This window comes from Acanthisitta chloris, unplaced genomic scaffold, assembly GCF_000695815.1.
Source record: "Acanthisitta chloris isolate BGI_N310 unplaced genomic scaffold, ASM69581v1 scaffold1437, whole genome shotgun sequence".
NCBI classification, from domain to species: Eukaryota; Metazoa; Chordata; class Aves; order Passeriformes; family Acanthisittidae; genus Acanthisitta; species Acanthisitta chloris.
The window spans coordinates 3757-19863 of record NW_008682946.1 but is presented as its reverse complement, the minus strand read 5'-3'; the positions used below and the strand labels follow the sequence as shown (position 1 = coordinate 19863).

The window sequence follows — 16107 nt, the reverse complement described above, 5'->3', positions numbered from 1 at the left end:
TCTAGAGCCTTAAAGGATTCAACTGGATGACAGTGTTACATTGTGTTTTTTACACTGTGGTTTCTGCCATGTCTTTGGGTATATAAACTTGTGAAAAATTCTGCTTGTAAACAGTTCACAAACTAAGCCACTCCATTTAATGCAGTTGCAGCATAAAGGGGAAGAGATGTAAGAGGGAGGAGTGTTTGAGGTTGTATCTGCAATGTGTATTAAAGCTTACATGAAAAGGCAGGAAAGTATTTAGAAGGGTTTTGAGTAAGATGAGCCAGTACAAACAGGTCTGAAGATGATATTCCAGCCATAATGGGATGTATTCCTTATATAGTGTACTCACATTATTTTCTCTTCCCAGAATGCCTAAATCAAAGGAACTTGTATCTTCAAGCTCATCTGCCAGTGATTCAGATAGTGAAGTTGACAAAAAGGTGAACGTTATATGCAGTTTATTACTGTATTAACTCTTCTATTTCAGGCTGGGGTTAAGCAATTAGGTGAGCATTGTCACAACATGCATGTCATTCCATATGATTTATCAGACACTTAATGCAAGAAACCCTCTCTTTCACCCACCCCCTGTTACAACAACAAAAAAACTCAAACTCATCTGCCAAATTTGAGTGAATAGCATGCTTTTTGCCCTGCAGAAAAGTTTTATTTCTTAAGTTACATTTTGCTTTCTTCACAGTGTTGCATATGATATAGCTAACCACAAGGTTCCTGGAATTCTTGGCTGCTTTGTGGCTAGTGATTGAAAGGCTTAAAAAGGTTTCTGTATAAGCTGCCCTGGTGGCAAGAATATGGACTTGTTTTGAGGACATGCTCACACCCACCCACTTCCATTTTAATATCTGGATTACTTGTCCATAACAAAAATCCATTTGCCCTGTGCTCATGTGTCCTTTGCTGATCTTGTTCACATGGGTTTTATCTCTTTTTATTTTCTTTTATTTGCTGTAATACCAGCTGCTAGTTTATCACCTAAAGCTGAGCCAACCTGGATGTCTTTGGGTTGGTAAATTTTAACATAACTGTTTTAAATGCATAAATGGAGTGTTCATTTTATTTTTAATTATTTATTTAAAAAGTTTGTATAGATGTGCCAGTCATTACAAAAAACCCTAGTAAAAAACAGTGAGTTTATCTTTTTAAGAAATGCCAGATGATAGTTTAGTGCAGTGTGTGAAGAGACTTGGTCTGCTTTACTCAATTGGTTCAAATGTGACTTGTTTGCTCCTTGCAAATTAGGCGTTTTGTCAGATCTTAATAGGAGAATAAAATGATCAGGTGATTCTTTCCAGGAATATAGTTCCTAATAGTCAGCTTTAGTGGGCAGTAGGGTGTTTTGTTTTTTCCCAAGAGGTTATCCACAATGCGATCCTAGTAGGTCAGACTGTTCGTATTACTCTTTTTTTTGAGGTGGGTGTGGGTTACTCTGTGAACATGGGTAGAAATAGTAATTTTGTAGCATTTGCAGGTGCTACTATTTGAATGTTTTTGAAACATCTTTATCGTGCTGTGGCCAGAGACTTGATGCTGATTTAAAAAAATGTCTGGAAGTGGTTTCTACATACTTTGTTTATTACCTTGCGAAGTTTTTTTTCTTTTTTAGAAGAGTCATAAGATGTCCTGCATTTTTGGTTGCACTCTGTGGAAAATAAGTTCAATTTCCATCAGACTTAATTTTTTAGTTGAAATTACTGAACTGACAGTATTTATTTATCAGAAAGATAAAGATTTTTGCAATGTATTTTGATCTAATTAAATTCTCTTAAAATTAAACATATTATGGTAAACTTAACTGGCAACAGAATTAGGCTCATTTGAAGGGTTGTTTTTAATTCCAGTCTAAATATACAATTTTGAATTCCTCCCTTCACAGCAGGAAGCTGATGATGTGCATTACTTAGTAATAGTTTATGACTTGTAATGTAAGCTTTCCTGTAACTTACAGAGTGAGTTGTGGTTTATGCTTCTCTTTTCTTCTAACTTCAAGGCAAAGCGGAAAAAGCAAGCAGCTCCAGAAAAGCCTGTAAAGAAACAAAAGACCGGTGAAAGTTCAAAAGGTGCAGCCTCATCTAAGCAAAGCAGCAACAGAGATGAGAATATGTTTCAGGTAGGAGCCTGGTTAAGGTAACATGTTACCTTGTAGTCAGTACAAGTTTTATGAGGTGATCTGAATTTCTTGACAGCAGTAGCACTTGGTCTCCTGAATCCTTGGCCGAAGGGGATTGCAATGCTAACAGGCAGATTAAGATGCTTAGAAAAAGTCTTGCCAGGTTTCAGCAGAGTAAAAGAATCTGAGTTGTAGCAATTGATCTGTTCCTCATGACTTTGCCTGTGGTAGCTCTGGGTAGTCATTTTGTCAGTAAATACAGCACTTACCATGAGTGTACTGTAAGTATCAAATCAGGTTTGTCTTTACATAGAAATGTTTTTCCATCAGGGCTCTTGCGGAAAAGGTTCTTGGAAACTGAAGTGTGGACTCTTCATTCCTATTAAACTAGGTCAAGGGCAGCTTGGCTTCTGTATTACAAGACCGCATCAAGGAATAATTTTTGCTTATTCTTTTATTATGCAGGGTTTTATCGCTGAACATCCATAAATATAGGAAATTTTGACATTGTCCCTGTTTTTCAGGTGGGATAAGTGTGTATTTTTCAGTAGAAAGATTCAGTTGTGAATTCAGGGTACTGCAGTTTCTGGGGTTAGCTGAGGCTGTTACAGTGTGTGCTGAGAGTTGTGCAGGAATATTCGTAGCTCAGAATTACCTGTTTTAGGAGTGTGGATCAAGACCTATTAATGGTCTCTGACTAGATGGCTAGAAAGAAAGTTTCATTCTTAAGGCTTTCCTTCTTCAGGTTTGTGAAAGGATGTGGAAAAGGTGCCTAATGAGATGGCTGAAACACAGAGTAAGGTAAATAAAATAGTTCTGGGCTGTAGCTGTGCAAAGTAATATGGCAAATTTTCTAGAGAGAAGACCTGCTTAACTCATACTGTAATACAGGACAGTTATTTTTTATGTCTCAATTCTCGCTCTCCTCTTCTGATATTTAGGAAGGAGAGCTTCATGTGAAGGCAATGCCTGGACCTCCTTATTGAAAGAAGCATATAATATTTCTAGTTCTGCTAACTGTTAAAATTTGTAGTGCTCCCCTGATGCAAAAACACTCAGACCCTTTCAAATGAAAGCAGAAGTATTTGTGTGCTCTGGTTTCTTGAAACCTTTTTGACCTAAGATAATAAAAAGTTACTAAAAACAGACTCCTACTAGTTAGATAAGATCAGGGTTCTTCTGGTATTAGGGTAGAATACAGTTATTTGAATATCACCTTGACCTAAAACATTAGTGTTACTTAGTCTCAGCCTTTTAGGTAATCAACAACAATATTTTTTGGGTTGCTCATTGTGTTACGTGAAGGTTTTTCAAGCTACATCAACTTCAGTGCATGAACTAAGATGCAGAAACAGAACTATGGGTCTGAGGGTGCGTACCCTCCCTCCCCTCTACTCAGGAGGGCATGCTAGAAGATCTTGTTACATGTTAGCTTTTGAGATACAGTTTTGTTTGTTCTAGGACTGTTAGTAATACTAGAAACTCTCCTTTCTGAAGAGTTTCCACATCAGAGATCATTTGCTACCATGGAGACAGTAAATGATCTCTGATGTGGAAGTGACTTTGCAGAATAACTTAAGTATGGCTTCAGTTAATGGAAATCAGACTGTAAAGCATTCATAGGATATTCTCATGCTCTGTGGTGTCCATATTGTGTCTGGGAGTGGCAGCAGGTGATGTGAAACTTAGGGGCACGTTGTTCTACACTCTCAGGCCTCATTCTTAAGGTATGCAGCTCCCCTTAATATAGAGATCTTTGTGACTGCTGCTTTCAGAAGTTTCAGCATTTTCATAAATCTGTGCCTTTTGTATTTTTGTTTGAGATTACTGTTGGTGTAATGGTTTTCTTGCAACTACTTATAAAAAATAATGTAAGTGTAAGTAGAAGAGAATTTAGTATAAGAGACCAAGTGTATTTTATTTATTTGCATGTGCTGGCCTTTTTAGGTTTTATAGGTAGCCTGGTATGCTTTGCAGTTTGTGGAAGGATTTGTGTGCAGTTAGGATGCAGAAATTTCTTACTCCTGTGTGTGATGTGTTACCAGAGGCCCTAAGGACAAGCATTATGCATGTTAATGTGGAAGGGTTTAGCGTTGATACATTAGATTCCTGTCTGTGGCTTCAAGCCAACCTGAGCTCTGCATTATGTGCTTTGGTCAGTTTGAGTAATCCTATCACCTACCTATGCCTGATTTGGATAAGGTTTGTCAGGATGCATTAGTGACTACTCAGAGTGGAACTACATTGCATGATCATGCATCTAACTGAAACTGATACTTCAAAAGTTGTTGTGTGTTGTCTGTCCACTCCCCACCCCGTTTTTTTGGGTATGGTACTTATTTTGCTTTTTGACTTGTAAGAAACAAGTTCTTTGATTTCCCAGTGTAATGTCTTAATCATAGGCTCCAGAAAGTAGATAAATATCTAAGTTTATGATGCTTTGAAATGATGATTGGTTTAGCACATTAATTATGAAACTTAAGTGGTCACTGATGTATTTCACAAGCAATTTACTGTGTTGCAGGTCTTGCTGTTTACAGGAGTCTTTACAGTGCTCTTTCTAATGCTATACATACAGTTATGGGTTAGGAAAGAAGGAGCATTTTTTTCCATCTCCACAGGGTGTGTACAGTTTAATCAAGAAAAACTGAAAATAGGAAAAATGGTGAGGGTGGCTACTGAAACTCATACAGGAAGTCAGTTGCGTAGCTGTGAAAGGAACTGAGACACACTTCAGTGAATTTTATTCTAAGAAACACAAACCTGGAAATAATGGTTTTAATGTCTTCTGATTGATGTAATTCAATAGAGCAGTATAATCATAAGGATCTGTAGTATATAATGTAAAGTATATGAATTTGCCATTTGAACTGTGGTAACTACACCGCTATAAATCAGTATTGGTGTCGTGGTTTAACCCCAGCCAGCAACCAAGTACCACACAGTTGCTCACTCACTCCCTCACCAGCAGGATCAGGGATACAATGGGAAGGGTAAAAGCTAGAAATCTCCTGGGTTGAGATCAGGACAGTTTAATAGGGATAGCAAAAGCCACACACACAAATCAAAACAAGGAACTGATTCACTGCATCCCATGGGCAGGAGATGCTCAGCCATCTCCAGGAGAGGAGAGCAGGGTCCCAGCATGTGTAATGGTTCCTTCTGAAGACAAGTGCCATCAGTCCAAATGTCTCCCCCTTCTTCCTTCTTCCCCCCAGTTTATATACTCCTGCACTTTATCTACTGAGCGTGATGTTGTGTGGTATGGAATATTCCTTTGGTCGCTTTGGGTCACTGTTCTGACTGTGTCTCCTCTCAACCTCCCATGCAGCCCCAGTCTTCTTGACAGTATGGCCATATAAAAAGCAGGGAAGGCCTTGTCTCTGTGCAAGCTCTGCTTAGCAAAAACAAAACCATCTCTATATTGTTGTCACTCTGTTCAGCACAAATCCAAAACACAGCTCCATACTAGTCAGTATGAAGGAAATTAACTCTATCCCAGCCAAACCCAGCACAGCAACCCATGGAACACTGTTGTGGTTATAGGGGTACAAAAATGTCTTTGATCAGTTTTATGAAAAAAATAATTGTTCAGGAAAGAATTGCTCAGAAATGAACTTGTACCAGAATTGCAAGTGGCTAAGTATCAAGAAACATCAATTTACTTAAATAGTTAAATGTTTATTGGAGCTGTACTTTAGAAGCCCATTTAAAAGTATTAGTGGTTCCATCTTTTGTGTAGAGTTCAACTAAACAAAATTTAATGTGAACATTCAGCAGAAATCTACATAGTGATGTAAAATCGTAACTTAATTTCAGCATTTTCATATAGAACTGCTTCCAGTTAAGGTAGACTTACTGATTGAGTAAATGTGAACTTTGCTTATTGCCACTCACTATAGTTAAATTGAAATATACAGGCTTATCCTTGACCATCAAATTCTAAACCCTTTTACTGTATTTACAGCTGTAATCTGCTGTATTGTATTAGATTTTATTTCTTGGAATTACTTGGCAATACATGAATAGTCTTTGATAGCCTTGGAAACATAGGTGCTGCAGAGTGTTACAACTTGAAGCAGTTCTTAGAGGTGACCTTAAAAGTTACTGAGGCGTTAGAGGGTAAAACCAAGAAATGTCGTTCAGGTAGGCTGTTTTGAATCTTCTTTGCCAGCAGCGCTGATGGACTTGGGCATGGTACCAAGTTTGGTCTGAAAGAGTTTGTGCTGGTTTGAAAGCAAACTGAGAGATTCCAAGTCAGAAGTACAATTTAATATGAAAAACACAACAACAACAAATGCAACAGTACAAAAACCTCCAAAAAACCCCATTGATAGAGTCAGAAAGTAACCTGACACCCTGTCAGTCAGGGTGTTGGTAGTAGTGCGATTAAATGGTGGCTGCAGTCCTCCTGGAGTGATGGGTCTGTTGGAGCAGTGATCCCGCAGATCCTCTCCTGAAATTCCAGCGGCAGCTCATGTCCTCCGGGAATCCAGCAGGCAAAAGGGCTCTGTGCTGGTCCAAACCCCAGTTTATATCCCCGTGGGAATGTTTGGCTCCCTCTCCCTGGGGTGAGGCATCTCACAATGGGACAATGTAATTCTGTGGGTCATGCATGGGTCCCAGGCAGCCCATTTAACAGAGACAGCCCCTGCGGGAGCCAGCAGGGACAAGTAGCTGAGGATCACTGCCCCACCTGCTTTAACAGCTTGTGGAGACTACAATAGAATATATACTATTGGCTACTCCCACACTGCAACCCAGGACAAACATCTGTGAATTACTTTAGTTGGTTGGAGAGTTCTTCAGCCTTGCTGGTCAGACATAATTGCTAGTGCATTTGGGATGTCCTTAAATTGTATCAAAATGCAAGATGCTTAAGTAAAGAAGCTTAAAGGTAATGTTTTATCTGGAAGGAGTATTTTATTTTAAGACTGTTTACTTTAGAATGTGTCCTTTCTTCATAAAATGTATCCAGAAGGTGCATGCAGAATTCGTAAGAGTTTCTTAGAGGAATTATACTTAATTGTGGTTTACATAATTTCTGGTTCTCAAAGTCACCTTATACTTTGAATTTTTGTGAAGGAATTGCTTTTTATCATATTTGGAAAGATACCTAATGAGCCTAAATATGTAGTGTATTGCATAGCTGCTGGTATGATTCCCTCTCACCCCCCCCAAAAAAAGAGACTCCCATGTAATTTGTCTAAGACTGGTGCAGAAATTACAGGATTCCAAAGTTATTCCATACTATGCTACATGCTGGTAAACTTAAAAAGATTTGAATGCTTTTTTTTGGAACACCTGGTACAGTGAGGTACCCATGAGGACTTGGGACAAGGCATGGGACAGTTGGTAGCTAACTTTCATTTCCATCTGTATTTACTCTGCCAAAAAAACAAAGCCCCCCCATGTTTCCTAGATGAATTTTTTTTGGGTGGTGTTGCATGTGAATATCTAATCTGCTTTCTGCATATGTGGAGTGGAGTAAAATTTAGATTTGGGAGCAGAGTTCTCTCTTTGTCTACAAGTACTCAAACATTAAGATGGTTATAATAGAGGCAAAGTTTTATTTCGGAAATCAGTAAATTGGTGGCTTTTGTAAGAAACAAGCATGTGAAGGATACTGGTATTTTTATTCTAGGAGAGCTACTTTTGCATTGAGCACTGCATGCTCAACTCATTTGAAGTCTTTACTTATTAGCCTACTGACTACTCTGAATTAAGCTTTTAATCTAGTTGTTTCTCTGGTGTCTAAAATAAGCTGCTGTGTGCAGTGTCACATGTCAGAGTCTAATGCTGCTGGGGAAAGTGAATGCTCTAATATGTAAAATACCTAAAAGGCTGTTATATGTGTTTTGACAGATTGGCAAAATGAGGTATGTCAGTGTTCGTGACTTTAAAGGAAAAGTCTTAATTGATATTAGAGAATATTGGATGGATCAAGAAGGTGAAATGAAGCCTGGCAGAAAAGGTACTGTTCTGCTTCATGTTACATTGTATTAAAACACTGTCTGTGGTTTGCTGTAGAACTTTATCATGTTTTTATCCTTTGTTGCTATGTGATGTTTTTACTTTCTTATTTATATTTCAACAAAGGATTAATTTTACCTGTAGATTATAAATAAATGCAAAGTGGGATTGTTGCCCTGAGTCTATTTTCCCATGATTTATGGAAAGCAAAGCATCAGATACACCCAGATTTGGTATGGGAGTTACAAACATGGCCATAACATAGCCATACTGTTCCCCCCCACATTGATTAACTTAACATAATTTCTTTCTTTTGTTGCAATTGGACTTCTTATTTCAAAGTTCACTGAAAACATTTAACTTAATTTTTTATAAGATGTAAATTTTGTTGAAAGAACCATCCCCTTGAGTATCTATTGAATCTTGGATTAAAGCAATCAACACTTAATATGACTATTTTGGAAAAAAAAGTCAGGATTTTAGTAGACGTGAAAATATCTTAAGTGGTCAAGCTTTGGTATTGAGTTTCTAATCTGCAGCACAGCACAAGCCATTGTGCCTTTAATTGCCATGTGCGTAGTTGCTACTCATGATGTGAGTCTTCACTGTGGAGCACTTTCAGAACTTTGGCATTTAAAGATGAGGATGTGAGGATAACTGCAGTAGTAGTTCTGTGCTTAATGTTATGTGGCATCTCTTAGAAAAGCCTACTTTTCTTTTTCATATTGCATCAAAGAAAGAGGTAAGTATGTAACATTCTGCCCTAGGGATTCATAGAATTACAGGGTGGTTTCTGTTGGAAGGGATGTTACAGATCTTCCTGTTCCGACCCCCCTACCATGGACAGGGACACCTTCCACTGGACCAGGTTGCTCAGGGCCCCATCCAGCCTGGCCGTGAACATGTCCGGGGTGGGGCATCCACAGCTTCTTTGGGGATGTGCTCATCACCCACACAGGGAAGAATTCCTAGTACCCAATCAGAATGTAGCATTTTTCAGTTTGAAGCCATTGTCCCATGTCCTGCAACTGCATGCCCTTACAAAAAGTCCGTCGCTGGCCTTCCTGTACTGGATTTACTGGAAGGCTGCTAGATTTGAAGACATTAATGTACAATCAGCTTAAGGTTTGTTGCTTCTGATGTGTTCAGGAGCAACTCAGTGAATAGTTGTTTGGAAAGTTTGAGAAACATTTTCAACATTTGTTAAATAACCACTGAGAACAGATTTGCACGAACGGGTGCCACTGGTATTGTTCAGGAACATTCCTTGTTTTGGGGTTGTTGTTGATGGCTAAAAAAAAGATTGCTCTGACTTCTTAGGACTTTAACCTGCTGTGTTTTGAGGTGGAATTCAATATGCACTTTGAATGGCAAACTGCAGTGAGATTTGATGGGTAGCCCAAGTGACAAAAATTGCATGATGCAGATAGAAATCTTTATCAATGCAGCAAAAGGGTCTAAATGTTCTTAGGATAAAATTAATGATAATCTGACACAGTATGTGAGCCTAATTATTCTGTTGATGCACTTACAAGCCACTTACCTAGCTATCCTATAAACAGTATAAGCAGGTGAAATTGTGTAATAAAACCAAAAAATAAATCTGACAGTTAAAATCATTGTCAGAGTGTTTCAGACAGCAGGTCTGATCTTCATGTGGTTCCTCTGCTATGTAGCTCAGGGACATCTTGATGACATTTGTTCCCCTAATAATGATTAGCACACCTGATGTGTTTTCAAATGAAACCTACCTGCTTAAGACTGGTGGAAAGCTGCTTAGAGGTGCTCCATGCACACTACTTGCTGCTTAAAATTATGGTGGTGCCTCTGATAGGACAGTGATGGTGGAAGAAGTAAAAGAGATGAGCCCCAAAAATGGAATTCAAAGTTTCACCCGTTTTCAGGTCCTGCTCCACCTGCAGGGAGGAAGCAATGAAGGAAATCTGATGACTGGTGGTGGGGAGAGGGGGTAAACAGTAGAAAAGCCTAGTGGGAGAAAGGGTGAGACATAGCCCTGTGAGTCTGTACCTTTCACAGAGTTGACATAGAGGTTGAAGGGGAACACAAAGGAAACATGAGCCTGGACTCAAGCTTGAGGAAGATGAGAACAAATTTAGAACTGAGGAGGTGGGTTATGGGTCACTGAATGATTATTGATTGTCACTAGAAACTACAGTGAACTTGAAGTTAAAAATAATTTGTGTTGGTTTGTGAGTGCTAGTGAGTGGAATAGAGTTCCTCCAGAAGGTATTTTTTTTATAGCATGTGTTATTTACAGTGCTTTTAGAAAAGAGAGGGGGGGGGAAAAACTCTCCAGAATTATGGTACTTGAACACTGGTTCACATAGGTATGGCTTTGGAAGCCAACAGGAATGTGAATTATTTCCTGCTTCTCACCTGGGGCTTTTGTACTGCATTCTGTCAAGGCTGGAGTTGTATTTTGCTTCCTGTGTTTAGCCTAATATTTTTGTATATAAATTTGTTACACACATTTTCTTTGTAATTTAAGCTTGTCTAGAGGTAACCTACAGTTAAACTGAAGTGTTCGAGTGAGTAGTTTCACTTTGTACCTAATGTGGTTGTTAAAGTGCCTCAAGCAGTAATAGTTATAAACTTTGTCTATGAAACCAGCCTTTATAGTAATTACATGAGATCCTGCACCACAATTTTCTTTTTGTCCTAAGTGTTTATTTTTAATGCATTTCAGGTATTTCTTTAAATCCAGAACAGTGGAACCAGCTGAAGGAACAGATTTCTGATATTGATGATGCAGTAAGAAAACTCTAAAGACAGAGCCATACAAAAATTTATATCATTTAGTTGTATTAAGCAGTCTTTTTACATTGGCTTTAGTTTTCTAAAATATTGTTTTCCAAGCTATTGTATATTTGGATTGCAAAACAATTTGTAAGATGAATACTTTTTTTATGTGCATTGAAAGTGTACTCTGAGTGAGGCTATTTGTGTATACTTTACTAAAAGGACATGTGTTGCTTTCACCTCATGGTGTAGAATAAACAAACCAGATAATATGTAGAGCATATTTGTTTATGGCCTTTTGATTGAAGGTGTTTGCTGATAAGGCCAGATAATAGCTTTAGTTGTTGTTTTAATTTCAGTTTAGTTTACAGTTAATAGAAATTTGTTGTCTAAGATTTCTTAAAATGTCTCAATTTATTTTCTTATATTCTTTGGTATTGCCCTGCAGCTTTCTGCTTTAAGACTTGATACAAATAGTGAATACTTGGAAAAACACTTTTTTGTAGATAATTTTCAATACTGTATTTGCTAATTTACCCTATTTATTCAGATGTAAACAGTCTTGAGTATATAGACTTTTTTTTGCATTGCTTGCATGAAGTATTATGTTAAACAATGACACTTGAACACAAACCACATGCTATCTCTTCCCATTTTTCTATAACTTGCTTGACATAGGAAATACAAGTAGCCTTTTTTCTTCTTTCTAGGTGTGATGCATAGACTTTTACAGTAATAGACATATACCTCAGAGTAAGACAGGATTTAAAAGCTCCAAATGTGGTTATTAGTTAGCACCCTTTTCAAGGTTTGCATTAAATTCATTCTTGAACACCTATTAAGCAGTTATTCTATAGGAAAGGAACAGTTGACCTGCCTTTTTAGGGCATTTGTTCATTTGAGAGTACTGCATAAACAGTGATGCTTTAATTAGGCTATAACACAGGTTAAACAGTCAAACAGGATTAAAACTGCTGCAGCCACAGTGTCTGGCTATCATGTTTCTGCCCCATCCACTCTGCCTGCCCACATCACTGGACTCAGCTTACTTTCTGTGGCTTACAGATGGTGCTTAGTGCTTACAGGGAGCTTACAGGCTACATGATGGATCATGACCCAGAGGACTGGGCTGGTCATCCATTGTACTGCTCCTGTAGGAAAAGCTGCTGCTATGTGGAAGCTCTTTTAGTAATGCTGCCCCAGTGACTTCTTGGGTGATACCTGGCTTCTTGGTGATACCTAGAAACAAACAGTGGAAGGAATAAGGGAGAGTATAATGTAGAACTTAGAGAGATAAGGGGTGCACCAGGATGGAAGTTAACAGCGAAAGATCAAAGTCAGCTGGCATGTAATAAGTACAGTGAAGAAATGGAAGCAGAATTGGAGAAGAGTTAATTTTCTGATTTCATTGAGTTAGTTGAAGCAAGAAGATAAAGCAGCTCCATGAAAATGAACATTTCAAGAGCGTGTAGTGAATGTCCAACTTAATTAGTTTGGCTGTAACTTTGCCGTTGGTTGACAAAGTTAATGTAGTTTCTAAATTTTGTATAGATAATAATGATTTACTATTTGTTTACTTTTTGAACATTTTGATATAGTTTATATTGCAGACATGATTGTAAGTGCCATACACAGGCAGTTCTGTGCTGCAGAGTTCACAATTCAATGCAAGTAGGTACTAGAGGGTGAGGAAAGGTGACTTCATCAAACCAAATACTATGTTACATACCTTCACCTGCTTTTTAACTTAACCGTTCTTGACATACTGCAAATAAAATTAAGATCTCTTTGTATAGCTCAGGAAATCTGAAGTTTTCAAGAACTGCTTGAGGGTGAATAAAATGGTGAAGAGGTTTCTTTGTGGTAGCAGATGTGGTTTAGGGCAAAGCATTATTTTTTTGTTTTTGATTAGTGACTTAACATAGTGTAGGGTATTTGGACCAAATAGGATAAATATGAAAATATGCTAAAATTTCACAGATGAATGAATGAAATTGCTTCAGATCACTATTGACAGGTTCTAGGTGTTTTTTATTGCAGTAGGTATATATGATTTTGTTCCTTTAAATCAGAAATTTTGCAGCCAGATTTCATCTATTTTGCCTCAAAACTTTCATGTGGCTACTTTAAAGTTCATGATTACATTGGAGAGAACATTGTCTTCACTTAGATGACTGTGCTAATAGGGCATTGGATGGCAGTTGTGTATTTGAGTACAATAGAACTGTGTTCAGGAAGGTGGGAAATGAAATTCATTCATTTGGAGAGAGTAAGTGAAAAAGTTTAATGTAGTGGTTAGGTCTTATGTGGAAATTGATGGTAGAGGTCTTCAAAGAAGTTAGTATTTGTTAACCATGAACTATTAGTTCATAGTTGTCATCCAGATCAAATGGAAATGGTCCTCTTATAAAAAAAATAATTTCTGTTGGTAGTCTTCAGAGACAGGTCAGATACTGGGCATGGAGATTCAGCTCATTGCATGAGGGTTGGACTAGACCTTTAAAGGTCCCTTTCCAACCCAGCTGTTTTGTGATTCTGTGATTATAGAGGACCTTGCTGAATTTGTACTGGTAATTACTGGAGCTGTTTATCCTAGTTTACTTGATAAAACTTGGGGCAGTTTGATTTTACTTAGCTTGGTGTGTTTAAAAATAGTTTTCCATCTGCCAATTACATTTCTGCCTGTAATAATGATAAAATACCATCTATTTTACCTGAGCCAACCTTAACATCTGCATGAATGTCCAAAAAAGGTAATAAACCAGTCAATTTCACAAATGTACTCAAAGTAGGATGAGTTGATTAGATGACTGATCTGTTTGTAAGACAGTAACACACAAGTAACCTTGATTAAAAACTTGACACGTTCATTATTATTTTGAAATAAACAGTTGCTAGTGATTTGTTGTGTAATAAACTAGGGCTGTAGTCTTTCTAATTTGAGAAGAAGATTCAGATTTTTTTTTAAAATAAAGAATATTTTCTTGCAGACAATATGTTAGTTAGGATACATATCAAAGTGTTCATGGAAGAAAATTGTGCATGTGTGACAAGGCTGTGTAATGTGAGATAAAAGCACTATTCTTCCCATTGAAGTGATGAAAAAATGCATTTAATTCTTGGTGTTTATGCAGGGCATATTAGCAATATGTTTTATAAATTTAAACCTACTGTGGAGCTTTGGGGAGATAACACGTCACAGTTAGAGCTGCCAAAGTACTGTGTGTGATAATCAAACTGTCATGTACCATGTTGCTCGTATGTAGAGATGTTCATATTGAAAATAAACAAATGCAGTACTAATTTTGATATTTCTGTTAAAGGAAATGCCCCGGTTACATACTTATGTGATCTGTTAGCAAAAAGAAAGATTGATTGTAATTCTGGTAACTCAAATGTCATATTGTTGGCCGTGTGGAATGTTTCATGTTTTGCTCTGGTGGTGGCAGAGAGGCCACTGGAAATATGAGCCCTTCAACTGTAATACCTTAATGTTCCAATAAAAAATAGTTAAATGGTGTATGTGTAATAACAGTTTGAACAATTGAAAATAAATGAAGACTTCTGTTGGCATAGTGTTATTTTTAATAGAAATTTAGTTGCGCTGGAACTTTTTTACACTGTTATTGAACTTGTTTCTTGCAACTGTTGTAATTTGCAAAATTGAAAACTTAAATCGTCTTATACTTGGTCTGTATTTGTGGGTGGGATATTGATTGTGAAGTCTAGAGGGATAGAAATTTTTCATTAGGATAGAAAAACAAGTGTCATGTAAATATGGAAGCAGCACATACAAACACAGTTAATTTCTGTTGCTGTTAACAGAATGGCGGATTATCTTTTTTTCAGTGCAGTTTCTCTTTGATCTGACTATAAATGTAACCACAGATTAGGCTGAAAAAAGCTTCTCACCCATTTATTATCATTGGTCAGTTATGTCAGCATAGGCTTCTTGAGACAGGATATTTGTTTTTCATATGCTTATGGTGACTGATCTGTAGGGAGTGGATTAACTGGTTGTAGCTTTGAATCTAACAGACTTCTAGTAATTTTGAGTACTTGAACAGTTTATATACAGAAATTACGGTGACTCAAAGAGGAGTGAGGGGTTGATGGAAGGTCATCATGTCCCACCTAATTCTCATTCAGTGCCATCCCCTTACTGAAAGGATTCATCTTTGACTAGGCCTGGTGACTCTGTATGGAAGAGCAATCCAATGGCAGAGTTTTTCCTGTGGTGAATCAAGCCTGTGTGCCCCTATTGTTCTGTAAAAGTGTAAATACATCTGCTGAAGAACTGAAATAAATGGTCTTTGGCTTAGTGATGGTTTACCAGGGAAGCATAAATTGTGCTGTCATAAGAGCAGAGGGACATGCCATTAGTCACGGGATACTTAGGGGCTGAGAACCTGCACTTAAGTACTGCGTTTAATTTAACAAATGTTAGAATTTTTTTGTGAGATACACTTAATTCGGTTTTCATTGTACTTCGTGTTGTTTACAGTGATTCCATACACTCATCATTGATCAGATCACAAATGATGTAGGAATTGAGGTTGGGTTAAGGACTGAAGTTTTTGAAAACATTGTTACCCCTTAGAAGGAGGTGGGCTCTAAGTCCTAGAGCTGAATAGAGCTTGCTGCAGAACTGCAAAAGCTCGTGCCATTAACAGACTCTTCTAGGGTATTTGCTAAGGCTAAATAAGAAAAACATTTTATGTCCCCTTGGCCAGTGTGCCTAGCAGACAGCTGTTAATTGTCACTTCATTTGGGCAGGAGTTGATGAGATGAGAACTGCTGAAGTAAAGAAATGGTAAGATTTTACATGACTGTTTTTCTCATATTATTACCTGAAAAAGAACTGTTTCACATCTTAAGAGCTGAAATGCTTTTTGCTTTCACTAACAGACTAGTATGTCAGAACAATTTTTAGGCTATTGAAAAAGAAGCTCTTTTCATTTTAGGAATAGACCCAAGTCACTGAAATATCACACAATATATGTGAGGGAGAGGCAAATGTCACTGGTGTATGTCATGGTTTAACCCCAGCCTGCAGCCAAGAACCAGCAGCTGCTCACACTCCCTCCTCTCCCCTCTTCCACCCCAACCTGGAGGAATGGGGAGGCGAACAAATAAAGTAGAATATGTAGGTTGAGATAAGAACAGTTTAATAATAATAGAGAGAACAATGAGCTAAAATGCTAATGGGTAATAAAAAGAACAAAATCAGTGATACAATACAATTGCTCAGCACCTCCGGA

General features: G+C 37.7%; 1 protein-coding gene across 1 annotated transcript; it reads left to right on the top strand.

The window, feature by feature from the left end:
• Window positions 1–353: 353 nt before the first annotated feature.
• LOC103806024 (activated RNA polymerase II transcriptional coactivator p15) lies at window positions 354–11127 on the top strand. Its single transcript, XM_009078695.1, has 4 exons — window positions 354–425; window positions 1994–2113; window positions 7979–8087; window positions 10794–11127. Exons 1-4 carry the CDS (start codon window positions 354–356, stop codon window positions 10871–10873), a joined length of 381 nt encoding a protein of 126 aa, XP_009076943.1. The 3' UTR covers window positions 10874–11127.
• Window positions 11128–16107: the final 4980 nt, after the last annotated feature.

Bases quoted from the DNA above. Each gene is read 5' to 3' on its own strand.
- LOC103806024 (XM_009078695.1), top strand. From the start codon at position 354: ATGCCTAAATCAAAGGAACTTGTATCTTCAAGCTCATCTGCCAGTGAT. The intron at 2,114-7,978 runs GTAGGAGCCTGG...GTGTTTTGACAG, and splicing joins GAGATGAGAATATGTTTCAG to ATTGGCAAAATGAGGTATGT. The intron at 8,088-10,793 runs GTACTGTTCTGC...AATGCATTTCAG, and splicing joins AATGAAGCCTGGCAGAAAAG to GTATTTCTTTAAATCCAGAA.